The following is a 17,130-nucleotide window of genomic DNA, read 5'->3' as shown; positions in this document are numbered from 1 at the left end:
ATCAGTAACTGCCTTTTGAGAATGTTCTATAAGGCCCAGGAGTCACAAATGGGCTTTGATCACGATGAGTACTAATAAGGCTTTGTGGAATGAATGCAGTGTGTGGGACAGTTGGGTTTTTGACTGATACTGAGACAATGCTTTTGTCCCTTTCCAGGGAAATCCTGTTTGAAAACAGAGCTGCAGTTTTCAGACTATTACTGCCTCCTTGCTGTGCATGTGCTCATCGACATATGGCTAGAAGCAGGTACAGGGTCCCCGAGGGCTGGGGCAGGGTTCGCTCTGACTGTTGCGTGGGGCTGCATCACACCCCACATGCCAGGCATCCAATAGAAGTGCTGACTTGGCAGTTCTTAGCCCTGTCCTCCCATAGAGGGTTTTAAGGACAGTTTGCTGCCTGTTCTTTGAGTTTTTCCTCATCTGTTCGCTCATTCCTAAAAGGTGGTCTGGCTTTCTTATCATAGTAAGTGAAAGACAATATTAGATTGAGACCATGGAGAACATGGAATTGGCCTTAGCCAGCTCACCTTGTTACCTCGCCACTGCCCTTTGTTTGCATTGTCTTAATTTGAAAAGACTTTGGCAGGGATGCCCCTCTGTCAGGAATGCTGCCCTGGGTGAGATGGCCTCTGTACCCTCCCCTTCCATGGTACTTCCTGTGAGGCCAGGGTTCAGGAGCACCAGTGTCAAGGTGCCCCTGCTTTTGCAGAGTTAGAGCTTGCTTTCGAATGCAGCTTAAATGGGCCTCTTGAGGCACCAGATCTTGGGGAAATTTCCCTTGTGGTTGCAAATGTACTGATCAGCCATTGGAACCTCTCCTCCTGTTGGTAGTTTTGTTACAGCAAGGATTTGTCTGGCAAAACCTCCCCTTTGCTGCCAGTGTCATTGGGTAACTGTGCCTTTTCCCCTAAACTTCCAGGTGAAGACAGGGCTGCGTGGCAGGCTCTGATATTACTAGAAGAAGGCTTAACCCATAGCCCTTCCAATGCCCAGTTCAAATTGCTGCTCGTCCGAATCTACTGCTTGCTTGGGGCATTTGAGCCTGTGGTAGACCTGTACTCCAGCCTTGATGCCAAACACATCCAGCATGACACCATCGGGTGGGTAGTATATACTCAGAATGCTATGCCTGGTAGCTCCCCACCCTGTGTGCCCCACTCTGCCCATCCTCCTCAGGGGATGCTGTCACGTGCTGGTTCTCTTTAATAGGAGAGAGGAGAGCTTTAAATTGAGAGACAGCATGGACCGTGGAGTCCTATGAGTAGATAGGAGAGAGCTGGGGCCAGATTCTGGCTTCTGGGCAGGTCATCCGCCTTCTCTGGACCTCGGCTTCTGTAAAGTGTGCAAGTTAGACTAGGTGTATCGTGAAGGTTCCTTCTAGCTCTAAATGCTAGAATTCTGTGATTTGCTATAAAATGGGTCTAATTGGACCTGCCAGAGGACTGGGATGACAACATTACTTTGCTAGAATTGCCATGTTTATTTATGGTCCCTGGACTAGAATGTAATACATCATCAGGATACTTTATAAAACTCTTGAGATTAAAAAAAAAATGATGTCTTTTTTGACTGGGAGGAGGGAGATCCTTTAGCCTAAATTTTCTTTTGCTATTCAGTTGTTTTCCAGCGCTGTCCAACACTTTGTGACCCCATTTGGGTTTTTTAATTTTTAATTTTTTTATTTTTGGCAAAGACATTGGAATAGTCACTGGACTTTCCTTCTCCAGATCATTTTACAGATGAGGAAACTGAAGGTAACAGGCTGAAGTGACTTTCCCAGGGTTCCACAGCTAGGAAGTGTCTCAGGCCAGATCTGAACTCATGAAGATGGGGCTTCCTGCCTCCAGGCTTGGTGTTCTATTCATTGCCCCGTCTAGTGGCCCTGTATTTTCTACCTCTGTGATGAATGTTGGAACCTGCCCTTTAAAGTATGCTTTAGGATAAAGCTTAGACTGTATTGAAGTATCGGATTCATTGAGAATCCGAGGTTGAGGTCATTAACTTAGGGAGTGCCCCGCGAGGCTGAGTTCCCTATTGTTTCTCTAGCCTGGCATTGATTCCCCTGAGGAGCACAGCTGGATGATGGTCCCCCTTTAGCCATTTGTGTGAACCCTTGTGGGGCTGCCCCAGGAGGATGGGCAATCCTAACCTGTGTGTGCTCTTTCTTCCAGCTATCTCCTGACTCGCTATGCGGAGTCTCTAGGGCAATATGCTGCTGCATCCCAGGCCTGTAACTTTGCACTCAGGTTTTTCCACTCCAACCAGAAAGATGTAAGTGAAAACCTTTTTTTGTGTGGTTTCATCTAATGAATGCCCCACCTCCAGTTAGAGCAGCAGGAGTCACCGCATGTCCGAGTTGGGAGGGACCTCAGAGGCCTTGCCCAGGTGGGACCCCAGGCACACACCGTGTTGGGGAAGGCTCTGGGTACCAGGGCCCTCCTCCTATGGCTGAGCCTGTGAAGCCAGTGACGTGTCTCTGATTGCATCCTTCGAACTTGGCAAGGTCAGCCCTGTCACTGACACGCTAGGATGTAGGACTGTAGCACACCTTTCACCTCAGGCTTTTAATGACTGACCTTTGCTGGGCTCGGTCTCTCTCTCTCTCTCTAAGTGGATGATGAGTATCAGAAAAGTTTTCAGCCTTGGATCTCAGCAGCCTACAAACCTTGGTGCTCCTTGTTTTTTGTTGCGGAGTCTGTCACTCATTGCACTCTGCTATTAAATCATTTTAATATTGAAAGGCATTTAAAAAATAGATAGTATTTTACAGACCGAAAGGAGAGTTAAACAGGCAGAAAAAATTTTCACCAACCACTGTGCTAGGTGCCATTACTCTGTACATTGCCAGTAGTGTTTGCCCACATTTAGGGGCTGGCTGGATATCTGGATGGATTGGGATTTCAGATTCTATGAGGAAATTTTAAGCAAAGTTGGACTTTGCCGTTTATTTGAGAAGGGGAATAATTCTGCAGTCGATGGTTGGGGAATTTCTAGGTGGCAAAGCCTCTCTTCCCTGGTTCCTTTAGGTTGACGTTGATTTCACCTGTCAAGAAGGTGCTCCCAAAAAAGAGAGATTCATGGTCCAAAGCTTTGACAGTGACTTCTATGACTTTGAGCTCCTGGGTGTAAGGTCTTGTAGTACCCACACGTTTTCCTCTGTTGAAAATCTGCCTATTGGATTTAATCTTTAGCATCTACTCAACTACCAAAGAACTTGGCATCTAAACTAACTTAGCTCTTAGTACAGTGCCTGGTATTTAATAAGGGTTAATAAATATTGATTGATTGACTGAATATGTTCTTTGGGAATGTCAGAAAATGAGATAAAATCATTTTCAAAACAACCGATCTGGCAAGTGACATGTCTGTTTTCTGATTAGAGACAGAGTATGGATAATTCTTGGGTAGAATGGACAGCAGTCCATCTAAGTAGCTGGCTGTTGGGATGCACAGAGTCTCCATTCAGTGTCCTGAGGCCATCTTATGCTTGCTAACCCTGTGGTTTCCCTTAGGAGGGCACCCAGTGGGAGCTCATCTGTGGCTTCCAGGTTGTTGGAAGGAGAAGCTGGACTCAGTGGACAGGTGGTAAAGTGACTCTTTCATGCTCAGCTCTTGACTGATCCAGGCCTTCGCGTATCTGCTGCCAATTCTCTTCCTGTGGAGCCAGCAGCATCTTGACAGTGAAAGAGGAAGAAAAAGAAGGGCAGACCCTTCAGAAATAAGCTCACCACTGGGAATATCGGTGGCACTGCTCAGAGAGAGGGGAAACTTGGCTTCCTGAGTCACCATCCTGTCAGAGCCCACAGGAACAATTGGGTTTCATGCTTTCCCCCACTTACTCGAGTTTCTTTACTTGTCATGGACTATTTGTAAGAAAACATTTCATCATATTTTAAAACACAAAGACAAACCAAGTTCAAAAGAAAATTCCAGTAACCCGTGGGCTCTTACTATGGCCAAATGTAGGGGCTGAAGAAAAGAATGCCATCATCCATGATATTTGACCACTTGGATAACTCAAGCTAGTGGAAGAGCTTGGCATTTTTCTGGTTCAAGAGGTGAATTCAGACCCATTCTCATGTCTTGGACATGCTTCATTCTATAGTTAGAAGAACCTGTCTTCAGGAAGAATTGGATTTTTGTAGTCAGTGGGCAATAAAGACATTTCATTGAATATTTATAAAGGTGGTTCCCTGATCTTTAAATGTCACCGAAATCTTAGGTGTGTGAAGGAAGTTATAATTTAACAGGTGGCTGGTTATCTTAAAGTAAAAGTCTTGGTTTCCTATGGCTTTGTGTTGAGAGAGCTGTAAGGCTATTTGGGGCAAAGAAGAAAGTGTGGGATACATTCCAGGGAGAAGAAGCTTGCTTCCACACTGGAAAGTGGCTTGAAATCATTTGTTCCTTTTCTTTGATATTTAGCTGGTGGTGGCTTTTGGTTAGGAGGAGTCATTGGTCTGAAGGTAGATGATCTTCTAAACTGGAGACCACAGTAACAAAAGCCATTCCCACAGTATTCTATGGAAGCAGGAACCAGGGCTTCTCCTGAAAGTTGATTTTCTATCAAGAAGATCCAATTTAGTCAATTGTGATCAAGGTGCTTAGCCTCTTGGACCTTGGGAAGAGAGCAGCCTCTGTGGGGGGCAGCAGAGCCGTGGAAGGAAGGGGCAGGTACCAGAGGATACTTCTCCAAAGGAGAGGCTAAAGCCAATGGCTGCTGTACTGAGATGAGTCCACCCGGACTTTGACAGCTGCTGGATGAGGAATTGTAGATGGCCCTGTGGAGGGGACTACCTGCAGCTTCTCTGCACTGTGAGTTGTTCAAAGCATCCTTGGGAGTAGTGGATGACATCCTAGGGTATCATCCTGTAGGCATACCATGTTCTATAGGCCTTTAATTTCCTGAGTGACCATTCTGTTTGAATTCCTAAGATACCACTTTGAAATGGATGTCAGAGCCTGTGGAAAAAACTCACAGTTCTCCCTTAACTCTTCTTGGGAGCAATCCAATTCTAGTGGGTTCTGAATGGGATCTTCTCTCTGAAAGAATGAAGTGCACTTGGATAGCTAGAAATGACTTTTTTGGTACTTTGGAATCTGCTATTTTAAAAAGTCAATACTGTTAGGTTGGTGTAGCAGAATAAATGTTATTCTTGAGTTGGCATCTGTGTCTCTCTTGCCCTTTCTGCAGTGACCAGGGTTCATTTCAGGAGTTCAAGGGGGCCCCAAATCACCTCGGTGATCTAGAAATAAATTAAAATAGCTCCTGGACAACCTCTTCGGATTGTCAGTGAGAGCTCACTTGCCTGCAGTTTCTAGCTTGGCCTGTCATTTGGGGGCAGGGGTGGGGTTACGCCTCTTCCTCCATTCAACACTCTTTTTCTGCTCATTCTGTCTTCCTTCCACTTCCCCGATCCCCATCCAGGTGGGTCGTGCATGACCTGGGCAGGCTTAAAGGAGGACTATCTGTCTTTTAGAAGAACAAGTCAAGGGCCTTTTTAGTTTGGTAAAAAATAGTGTGGCCTCCCTCCTTCCTGCTTAGTCCTCAAATTTGTCTTCTTTTCATTTAAATTGAACTAAACTCATGGATTCCCAGAAATGAAAACTACACTGTGCTTGGTGATGTTAGTTTGGGGGTGGGCAAATTTAGCAATCAGATTTAAACCCCCAAAGCCACCATAGTCTTCTCCTTATTGCCTGGATAATCCAGGGTTCTGAGTTAATCATTCCTCTCCAGCAGTGACCTCTTAGTGCAAGCACTGACCCAAAACCGTGTCATATCTGGGTCTTGCTGTCCCTCTGCCCGCCAGGGCCTATGATTAGAGTAGCCTGAGCCCTCTGTAGGCAGCTAAGGAAAGAGGCAGCCTTGCTCTCCTTGAGCCAAGCCAGAAGGTAACTTGAGGATTTTCAGGTAGTCCTTCTCTAAGCCCTCAGGATCACAAGTAATCTTTTTAATTTTCTTGTGTCCGTCCGTCTTTAATTTCTCCAGATACTGCAGGCAAACAGCTCACCGAGGTGTCCCGTGGGGGTTTAAAAGCCGCATCGAGTGCAGTTGAATTAGCAGCGCCCCTGGCGCAATCCCGCGGCCTGAAATGAACCCTGCGAGGCTGTTTATCAGAGGGTATGTTGTTGACTATTGCCCTATTTTCCTATCATGCGAATTATCCAGACGTAATGGAGATGGGACAGAGGAAGCCGAGTGAGACCAAGCAGAAAAGAAACTAGTTTAGAGAGTGCTCGTGACAGTGCGTTTTGTTTTTTGGGCAGACGTCGGCTTTTTTTTTTTTTTTTTTTAAAGGTTTTTGGAGGCTGCTGCTTTCTTGGGTCCTGAGGACCTGAGCTCCTTCCCTAGGAGCTTTGTTTTCCATGATTTTTCTCTGACTGGTACACTCGAATGTCTGTCCTTCCCTGCTCTCTTGGGCTGCATCTCCGAGGGTCCGTGTGCATTGACTTCAGTTCACATACAGGTTGTGTTGTCTGCATCATGTAACTTCAGTGCTCCAGATATTTGGGGTGTCCTCAGAATGGACGGATGGTGGCATGAGCCTTGTGGTTGACATTGTTCGGCGTTTCCCTTAAATCTTGGTGCTATGTGTTATTGTACTCAGAAGAAGAATAAGATGAGCAGAAGGAGCCTGCATGTCTCTGGGCCTTTTTTTTAGGCTTGTGGGTTTTGGGGCGGGGGTACCAGGGTTGGCAGTGGCTATATATTTTTTTGAAACTTCATTAGAAATAGGCTGTCCCTCTCATTTTAAGAAAAACACTGAACGATGTCTCCTAGAATAGTCCTGGTCAACAGTGGCTGCTTTTCTAGCCTACTATGACCTCCGAGTCAGTGGAAATGGCACAAGGGATGGCTTCCACATTGCCCTGTTTGGCAGCCTTGTCTTGTCCTCAGCAAAGGGGATGCAGAGAGAGGGGAGGGAGGGGGGAGGAAGCTGAGAGCAGCACGGCTTTCAAGGCAGAAGTTCTGTTTAGCGGCCCTGCTCTCAGTTAGCCTGGAAGTTGTGACTTCATTTGGCTTGACTTAATTTACTCTTGAGTTTTGCTTTGGGTCTTTGGCTGATTTGTTTTGCTGGCGAGGTTGACCACAAGTATCTGAACTGTTAAAAATATTCATGCTGAGGTGATGTTTTTTCTTCCCAGACCTCAGAATATATTATTCAAGCCTACAAATATGGTGCGTTTGAGAAGATCCCGGAGTTTATCGCTTTTAGGAACAGGCTGAACAACTCTCTTCATTTTGCCCAAGTCCGTACTGAACGGATGTTGCTGGATCTCCTACTTGAAGCCAACATGTAAGTACAGCCCAAGGATGTGATTTGCACCCAGGGGTGCAGATTGTGGGGAGAGCAGTGAGGGGTGGGCCCGTCAGTTCATGCGGCTGCTTGGATGGTGGCCACGGTGTAGCTTGTCTCAGGGCTGATCTACACCTGGAGCACAACTTCATTTTGTTCTTTTCTCTTTTGTAAAATATATTTTGTGGGAATCGTTTGAGATCTTTAGTCCTTAACCTGGCCTACAGAATTGAACCGACGGTGCCTTCTGTGGCTTGGTGTTAGCATCAGCAGTGTGGACTCTGAAGAAGAGTCGCCCGTCCCCTTCTCCCTTTGGGCTGCCTCTTAGAGTTCACGCCATGTGGTGTGTAGTTAGCTCTTTCTGCAGCCAAAAAAAAAATAAATAACCTTATGTATTTTCCCAGCACAGATAAAACCTTATGATGAGCATAGGTATTGAGCCCAGAAGCAATATGGTGCAGTGCAAAGATGGCTTTTTGGGGAATCGAATCCCAATTCCACCTCTTGGTATCTCCCTTTCTCTCAAGATCTTTTTTTTTTTTTTTAAACCCTTGTACTTCGGTGTATTGTCTTATAGGTGGAAGAGTGGTAAGGGTGGGCAATGGGGGTCAAGTGACTTGCCCAGGGTCACACAGCTGGGAAGTGTCTGAGGCCGGGTTTGAACCCAGGACCTCCCGTCTCTAGGCCCGACTCTCACTCCACTGAGCTACCCAGCTGCCCCCCTCTCAAGATCTTTTTATCATCTCCAGATAATTTGATAATGATGATAGTGACGATTTAGTTGATAAGAAAGAAGCAGACACGGACACATCTTTCTGTCAGCTCATGCTGCTGCTGCTGCTGCTGTGTCTCTTGCAGCATGGGGTTTATTATATAACTTCAAGACTTCCTTCATACAAAAGAACCTCCCCCAAAACTTCACATTTGCACAGAAACACAAATTATGTCATATCAAAACACAAAGATTCTCAATAGCTTCCAAATAGAACAAGGCTAAGGTGGAACTTCGGCTGGGTCCTTATCAGAAAGCTGTGACGGGGAATATTTTCTCCCGGGCGAAATGCCCCTCCTGGAGAAATTTATGACCTTGAGTGTCTGAACTACTTTTGAAACAAAAATAGTTGTATTTCTGACCAAAGGAGAGAATGTTAACCTCTTACTGCTGGATTGCTAGGAGCTTAAAGCTTTTCATTAAGGAAAGGTGTGGATCAGAAAAGGAGTCAAAAGAGGAGTCTCAGATTTTTATCTATTTGAGACTGTTTCCCTTATTGGCTTCCCACACCTTTCCTTTCTCTCTAAAGTGAGAAGTTGGCTTATATGATCTCTGCAGTTCTTTCTGACTCTTAACACTATGATCCTATGATATTCACTTATAAAATGTTTGTAAGCTGTTTGTAATGTTCCAGTTAATTCTTTTCCCCCTGAATCCCCTATGGCTTCCATGTGCTATAAATATGTACATTATGTTTTTATCACAGATCAACCAGCTTAGAAGAAAGTGTCAAGTCCATGAGTCTGAGTCCTGAGGAGGATGACATCCCATGGAAAGACCTGAGGGATAATAGAGACCTCCATGTTTTCTTCACTTGGGATCCCAAGGAGCGGTAACTCATCTTTGCTTCCCAATCATTGCACTTCCCATAGTTAACCTTTGGGGGAGATGGTCAGCTCTGTTTCAGCATATCATGACAAGGGTAGAGCCCCTGCCTGTTGCCTCTGATGTTTGCTAATCCCAAGGCTAGAAGTGTCGTCCAGCTGGTGTGGTGTGATGTAATTTGAGAGCCAGAGGCAGGTTCATAGGTCAAGATGAAAATCTGACTCTTGAAAGGTCAGATCAAATCAGCTCTGGATGTCTGCTTATGCTTTGCTGGTGTGTCTATCTTAAGGGATGTTTCTGAAGAACACAAGAAGCTCTCCCTGGAGGAAGAGACCCTCTGGCTGCGCATCCGATCTCTGACCCTGAGATTGGTCAGTGGGCTTCCGACTCTCAGCCACCCGGCTGAGCCGAAGAACTCGGACAAGACAACAGAGAATGGTGTCTCCTCAAGGATTGATATCATCCGTTCACTTCTCCAGCAGTTGGAAGGCGTACTCGATGCAGGAAAGCGATTTGTTGAACGAAAGATTCAGGTACTGTCTGAAAAGCGGCATTGCGCCCCACCAGTATTGGGAGAAGTTACAGACCAACTGCCTCTGTTGTTGGCAGCCTCCTGCCATCTGCCCACAGGGAGGAGAGAGAAGGAAGAAGATGGCTGAGGTTCAGAGCCAAGTGCTCCAAGCTGGGGGAAGAGCCCCATTTGAAATAGACTTTATTGTTAGGAAGCTTCTCCTGACATCTGCTCTTAACTTGCCTCTTTTACTCATTGTTTTGAGTTCTTTGCCAATGGGGCTAAAAAGAAGTCTAATCCATCTGGACCTCTGCCCCTTTAAACCTTGGTGATAGGAGCAACTAGATGGCTCAATAGATGGCTGGGCCTAGAGACTAGAGGTCCTGGCTTCAGAACTGGTATCAGACACATCTAGCTGTGTGACACTAGACAAGTCACTTAACCCCACTGCCTAGCCCTTACTACTCTTCTGCCTTAGAACCTATACACAGTATTGATTCTGAGATGGGAGGTAAGGGCTTAAAAAAACAAAAAACAAACAAATAAATAAATAAATGAGTCCTTGGTGACAGCTCTCATGTTCTCTACCAGCCTGCTATAGGCTTAATATCCCATGTTCCTTCATCAGTCTCATTTGGCATGAACTCGAGGCCCTGGATGGTCATCCTTCTGGGTATTACCCAGTTTCTCAGTGTCCCTTCTAAAGTTTGGTGCTCAGAAGAGATTGCTGTGCTCCAGTTCTGTCCTTACTCCCACATCCACCCATTGGGATGGGTATCTCATCCTTTGTACCTCCACATGGCATTAATTTGGCTGCCAACCTCTGTTCACTCATCTTAAACATATTGTCCACTAAGACTCTCAGATCTTTTTCACATGAAATGCTGTCTAGAGACACTCCTGCCTCATACTAATGGAGTTAATCATTTTAGGCCAAAGCATGAGTCTACATTTATCTCAGATTTGATTTCAACTTATTTGATTTGGACCTGGATCAGAATATTTCTGAATCCTAACTTGGGCATCCAGTGCGGCATGTTGTCTGCTCTTCCCAGCTTTGGGCCATGGAAATTATCAGCATTTATACCCTAATCTTCTATCATAGTAACAATCTATGGCAGAAAAATGGTAAGGACTAGACAATGGAGGATTAGTGACTTGCCCAGGGTCATACAGGAAGGATCTGAGGACCAGATTTGAACCCAGGATTTCCTTTCTCCAGGCTGGGCTCTATCCACTGATCTACCTAGCTGCTTCCACAAATTTATTAAATATGTCATAAAATTAAAGTATCCTGACTTCATGATCAATTTGTGTTAAGACACACATGGAAGCTCTTTAGGATGACTGCTTTCTTGTCTAGTTGTGTATTAATCTTCCTTTTAAGACACATTCAGACTTTGCTAATAGATGTCATCAGATGCGTTGGCCCACAGGCTCCCCTCTCTTCCCTTTTTCGAAAAGCAGGCTATTTGCTGTCCTTTGATTCTCTCTGATCACAGATCAACTCAGCATCCTGTCTGCCAAGTCTTTCAGGATGTGAGGATAGAGTCATTTTGGGTCTGGGGTCAAATTTCTCAAGGACAGCTAGTGCTTTCTTACTGTCTCCTTATTTATCTTGGGGATCAACTCTCCATTAGCCATTTTCATTTTGACTGTTCAAGTCCAATAATTGTTCTCTTCTTCAGAAAAAACAGAAGCAAAATAGTGATTCAGAAATTCTGCTTAATCTCATGATAATAATCACTTTATTCAACTCAGGCAATCATTCTGTCCTATCTGTTATCCTTTTCTTTTCACAAATATATCTTAAATTGGGCCCTTCACCCTAGTCCCAGCCAAACAGCATTCTTTTTGTTTTTTTTTTTTTGAAATTTTTAATATTTTCCCCAATTATATGTAATAACACTTTTTAACATTTATTTTAAAAAAAAATTGAGTTCCAAATTCTCTCCTTCCTTTCCCTCTTCTCGAGAAAGCAAGTAGTTTGATATTCATTATACATACCTGTGCAGTTAATGGAAAACTTCCGTAGCTATGCTGCAAAAGAAAACAGACCAAAAAGAAAAATAAAAACAAGCAAACTAAAGAAAGTTTTTTAAAGCCTGCTCTGGGGGGCAGCTGGGTGGCTCAGTGGATTGAGAGCCAGGCCAAGAGACAGGCGGTCCTAGCTTCAAATCTGACCTCAGATACTTCCTAGCTGTGTGACCCTGGGCAAGTCACTTAACCCCCATTGCCTAACCCATACCATTCTTCTGCCTTGGAGCCAATATGCAGTATTGACTTCAGGACAGAAGATGAGGGTTTTAAAAAAAAAAAAGCCTGCTTTGATCTGCATTCAGATTCCACCAGTCCTTTCTCTGTAGGTGGATAGCATTTTTCACCATGAATCCTTTAGAATTGTCTTGGATTATTGTATTGATCCAAATAGCTAAGTCTTTCACAGTTATTATTGGACAATATTGCTTTTATACTGTGTAGTGTTCTCCTGGTTCTGCTCAGTTCTCTGCATTAATTCACATGTCTTCCCAAGTCTTTCTGAAATTATTCTACTAATCATTTCTTATAGCACCATAAGAGTAGCATCAGAATCATATACAACAACTTTAGTCATTCCCCAACTGATAGGTGTCCTGTCAGTGTATCAGTCATTATTCTTGAACCCAAGGTTCTTTTCTGACCTGAATTTTGTCATTCTTTTCTAAAGTCAAATAAACCAGTGGTTTATATATTTTATATATTTTTTTCATAAAACCAGCCCCTTTTATTTATTAGTTCAATGATTTTCTTTCCATTTTATTATCTCTTTGATTTAAAAAAAAATTCCAAAATTGGGGATTTTTAGCTTGTTGGTTTTCTTTTTAGTTGCATGCCCAATTCATTCATCTGCCCTTTCTCTATTTTATTGATGTAAGCATTTAGAGATATCACTGCCCCCCTAACTACAGCTTTGGTTGCATTCCATACATTTTGGTATGTTGCCTCTTCATTGTCATTTTCTTTGATGAAATTTACCGTTTTTATTATTTGTTCTTTGACCCATTCGTTCTTTAGGATAAGATAATTTAGTTTACAATTAATTTTTGGTCTTTCTGTTGCTTTTGTTGAATGTAATTTTTGTTGTATTAAAATCTGAAAAGGATTTATTTAATATTTCTGCTTTTCTATATTTGATTGTGAAGTTTTTTTGCCCTATTAGAGGGCCAGTTTTTGTGGAAGTACCACATACTGCTGAGGAGAAAGGTATATTCCTTTCTGTTCCCATTCATTTTTCTCCAAAGGTCTATCATATCAAACTTTTCTAAAGTTCTATTTACCTCCTTAACTTCTTTCTTGTTTACTTTTTTTAATTTACTCTGCTATCCTTTTCTATTTTATGGGTGAGTTCATGCCATTCTCATTCACAGTTATGATTACTAATTCTGTGCTTCCTTCCATCTTATTTTCTCCTTGTTAACCCTTCTCTTCCTCTCGTTTCAGTTTTCCTATTCACAAATGTTTTGCTTCCAACCACCACTTCCTCCAATTCACTTTCCTTTTTGTTGTATGCTCCCTTACCTCTCCCTCCACTCCCTCCCCCCCCCCCCCCCACACACACACACACATGTTCTCTTATTCTTTTTTCCTCCAACTTCCCTATAGGGTAAAGTAGGTTTATGTAGTTGACTTTGTGGGTGTTATTTCTCCTTTAAGCTAATTTCAATGAGAATGAAGTTCAAGTGCTGCCCACCACAAGTCCCATGTTCTCTACTATATTGACTCTTAGACACTTTTTCATGTGAGATAATTCACCCCCTTCTGTCTCTGAGTTTTGTCATTCTTAATATGACTTTTATAGGACTATCCAGTGCATCTGTAATAATCCTATTGCTTGTACTTCTTAATATACATATTTTTCTGTCTTTGAGCCTACAAAATTATGCTGTGTTTGTTGCCATTTTAAGAAAGTATCTGAGTTGGTAATGAAAAATGTTTCCTTTAAGACTCTCCACCAACAGTGTCTGGGCCTACACAGTGGAAAATGGATGATGCTCCAGTATCTAGTATTCAATCCTGGCTCATATGTTTACTGTTAATGCTTATGTGACCTTGGGCAAGTCACCTATCCTGCTGGGCCTCAGTGTCCTTCTCTGTAAAATGAAGTGTTAGACCAGAAGGATTTGGGGGTATTTGTTCTAGTGCTAGAGCCAGGCCCCATGTGTTACATTCATACAAGATGCCTTCATTGATGCACCTGCAAAGGTTGACTTTGAGTCAGCAAGGCTCGGGGTCTAATCCGCCACCACCTCTGATACTTACTAGCCATGTGACCCCAGATTGATGGGTCCTTTCAGGCCCTTCTGCAATTGAGTCTCTTCTCACTCCAAAGGGATGATCGGACTGTGGATCTCTTCTTTAGAGTCTTACACAGGAGGTGCTCCCTCTCTAGATTGTGTACCACTGTCAGGGGAATGAAAACTGTCCTCAGAGGCATAACAGACAGCTGTGTGTGCACGTGGGGAAAGGCCTCCACCCTCTCTGCATCTAGAGGACAGTCTGCTGATAGTGCCGAGGTAGCTAAAACAGGCCACACCACAAACTAACCAGACCTTTATTACCCTTTCATTCCCCAGTATCCCTTCCTGGGTCCTGTGCCCACCAGGATGGCCGGCTTCTTCAGCAGTGGCTGCTGTCAGTGCCAGACTAGCTCCTTTTACCTCATTAGCGATATTTATGAACTAGATACCAATGGATTAGGTAAGCTGCCAACATATGTGTGTGCATGCATGTGTGCGTGCATGTGTGTGTGTGTGTGAGTGAACTGTTTGGTTTTGTATTTGAGTCGGAGATTGGTTAATTTTATTTTCCTAAAAAAGAAATTCAGCATGATGAGAGAAAGGCCCTTTAGGCAGCAGAAATTCTAAACTGAGAAAATATTGATGTTTTGTTCCAAATGAAGCATCTATAATTGGCTACTTGAAGGACCTCTGATTTCCCCAGAAGTGTGGGCTTTGCCTGCATGGATGAGGACTGAGACCCTTCTCTTCCTTAGTAGATGGCCTTCAGCTCTTGCTCTGGCTAGAGGAGCTCTTCATCTCTTGCTGCCCAATCTGCTGGTGGTCAGCCCCGACTATAGCCCAGGCAGTGGCCAGGCAGGCTGTGCTGGTAGCCTTTATTTGTAGTGTAGGTGGGCTGGCCAGAGTTGTGGGGGCCTGAGGAGGCCTTCAAAAACCTGTGGTCCTGAACACCCTCTGCTGAGTCATTGGGTGGGGGAACATCAGAGGACCATAGTCTGCGTCTGTTTAAGGTAGATGGGAAATAATAATGATGACATTGTAGGTCTTTTAACAAAACATTACATTTTCAGTGAGCCAGCATTGCAGAGTAGGGTATCAGCCTCTTAATAGCCTAGTACCATGTTAATTTACCAGTTAATTGTGAGACTTAGAAATGGAAGGAATTGGCTTGTTGAGCCTGTTATTTGAAAGTCGTTGGTTGAAGAGCTGAACATTTATGGTAGAAAACACAGATCTTCTGAGTTTTTAGTCCGGTAAGAGTCATGGACCATTATATTATCACCAGTAATGAATTAAGAATGTCTTGGTGGGATTGTTAAACCCAAGTTTATAATTAATTCCATTTACCTTTTTAGCCACTTGAAAGAAGTGAATTTTAATCTCCCCTTCTTTTGGGTTGGTTGCTTTGGCCAAGAAAGAATGAGGTTTTTTGGTCTTTGAATGATAACCTCTGGGCCCACATATACATTGAGGCCTACAGGAGCTGAGGGTCAAGAAGATTCTGCTGCTTGAGTTTTTGAGTGTCTTTTACCTTAAATATGACTGCTGAGCTTGGTTTCTGTTGTTGTTTTTCTGTTTTCAATTTCAGAAGATACAACTGAGATCCAGGAGAGGATAGGGAATAGTTTTGAATCTTTACTAGAACAATTAAGGGGTAAGTGTCTGGACACACTTTTCCTGAATGGTCATATTTCTGGGTGCTTGGAGATGACTGCAATGCTTCTCCCTGGGCAGTTGTGGGTGCCTTGATATGTGGGTATGGGCAGCGAGGGTCGGGTCCAGTGTGGTCTGGACACCTTGCATTTAGAGACTACCTGACCTTCCCAGGAGCCCCTGAGCCCTTCTGGAAAGCTGTCATTGTGTGGTGATGGGGATGCCAAATCTCAAACTTGGTCTTGAATAGAAAAGGCGTCTTCAGCCTTTTTATCGAGAATAGTGCATGTTCTTCCGGCTGTGGCTTCAATGGGTTTCACCTTGTCCACAGTCCGTGTCTGTGCAAGGATTAGAGATGGGATCAGGACCTAGAAAGATCTGGGTGTGCACCTTTTGATGATTGTGAGGCTGTAAAGAAAGATGAAGCATGTTTAATGAGGGGCTCAGGATGTGGTCAGCTGCTGTGAAAAGGCCTTCCCTTCCCTCTGCTCCTGCAAGCCAATTTGGGGGTCTGGCTTCCCCATGGGTTTAAGCCATTTGATGGATGATGGATGCCCGTGACCCAAAGGGATCAGCCAACAAGTGGCCTGAGAGGAGGCCGACCAAAGAATTTCCCTTTTTTCTTTCAGAAGTGTTTAGTCTATGTAAAGGAGACATATTAGAAGTGCAGGATGGGCACCTGAGGACTCATCCCAGTATCCTAGAGAATTTAGTCTTCTTTGTGGAGGTGAGTGTTGTGCCTTACCCTCCCAGGACTGTGTCTACTTCATCCTTTGGTCCACAGCTCACTTTGGTTTTCCCTTTAGTCCAACAAACATTTCTTAATGTTATTCCCCATCTTGTGAGAAAGGCTCCAGGACTTGGGCTCATTCAGCTTGCTGCCCTTCTGAGTCAGGCAGCGGGGACCCTGAGCTCAAAACCAGCCTTAGACACCTAGGGACATCCCTTAGCTTCCGCCTGACTCAGTTTCCTCATTTTTAAAATGGGGTAATAATAACACCTCCCTCCCAGATTGTCATGAGGCTCCAGTGGGATAATAATGTAAGGTGCCACATCATCAAGAGCTGCAGCTGTCACTAATGCTGCTACCACCGCCACTACCTGCCTCTGCCCTGTAGGCAGTACCTACAAGGACATCTCGGGGGGCTGTGATGCCCACCAGGTGCTCCATTTAAAGTGTGAGACCTCAAATTCAGGTTCCAGCTAGGCTGTGCCAGGTCAAGTTAGCCACCATTGATTGAACACCTCCAGGGTGCAGACCCGGGGCTAAGCTCTAACTCCAGAGAAAGGCCAGAACAGACCCTGCCCTCAAGGAGCACACAGTCTAGTGGGGGAGGCAGCAGGCTAACAGTTAGACAAATAGCACAGACTACTACTCCCCTCTGTTCTCTCTTCTCTAAAACAAGTGGCTGGACTAGGAGAGAGATCCTAAAGGCCCTTCCTGCCTTGTGATCTTGTGATACCAAGATTTCTGTTCTGTCTGTCTAGCTTTCTCCCTTTCCCTCTCTGTCCTGTCCCACCCCCCTCCCCCCAGGGTCCGTCTGTCTCTTTCTTCCCTCTATCTTCCTCTCAAACCTTACTCTCAGATTTGGTTCAGAGGGATTGCAGTTAGATGTAGAAGTCTGTTGTTAGCTTTAAGGGAAATAAAAAAGGATGGGGAAGAGGGAAGGGGGGTGGGATTTATAGAAGGGAAGATGGATTGGGAGAGAGCATGGCCAGAAGTTTTCCTCTCTCTCTCTCTCTCTCTCTCTCTCTCTCTCTCTCTCTCTCTCTCTCTCTCTCTCTCTCTCTCTC

The 17,130-nt window shown here is 44.3% G+C and overlaps 1 protein-coding gene across 1 annotated transcript in view; it reads left to right on the top strand.

Annotated features, from left to right (window-relative positions):
* NAA25 (N-alpha-acetyltransferase 25, NatB auxiliary subunit) overlaps window positions 1-17,130 on the top strand; it is a 55,047-nt gene that overhangs the window by 30,685 nt on the left and 7,232 nt on the right. The window contains exons 13-21 of the mRNA XM_044673618.1: window positions 158-247; window positions 920-1,100; window positions 2,172-2,271; window positions 7,147-7,298; window positions 8,777-8,902; window positions 9,185-9,428; window positions 14,020-14,143; window positions 15,272-15,337; window positions 15,966-16,063. Of these exons, the coding sequence (XP_044529553.1) occupies window positions 158-247; window positions 920-1,100; window positions 2,172-2,271; window positions 7,147-7,298; window positions 8,777-8,902; window positions 9,185-9,428; window positions 14,020-14,143; window positions 15,272-15,337; window positions 15,966-16,063 (1,181 nt within the window). The remainder of the gene's footprint in view (window positions 1-157; window positions 248-919; window positions 1,101-2,171; window positions 2,272-7,146; window positions 7,299-8,776; window positions 8,903-9,184; window positions 9,429-14,019; window positions 14,144-15,271; window positions 15,338-15,965; window positions 16,064-17,130) is intronic.

Source organism: Gracilinanus agilis, chromosome 1, assembly GCF_016433145.1.
Source record: "Gracilinanus agilis isolate LMUSP501 chromosome 1, AgileGrace, whole genome shotgun sequence".
Classification (NCBI taxonomy): domain Eukaryota; kingdom Metazoa; phylum Chordata; class Mammalia; order Didelphimorphia; family Didelphidae; genus Gracilinanus; species Gracilinanus agilis.
Note: the sequence above shows the minus strand (reverse complement) of the source record. Positions and strands in the feature narration are given on the sequence as shown.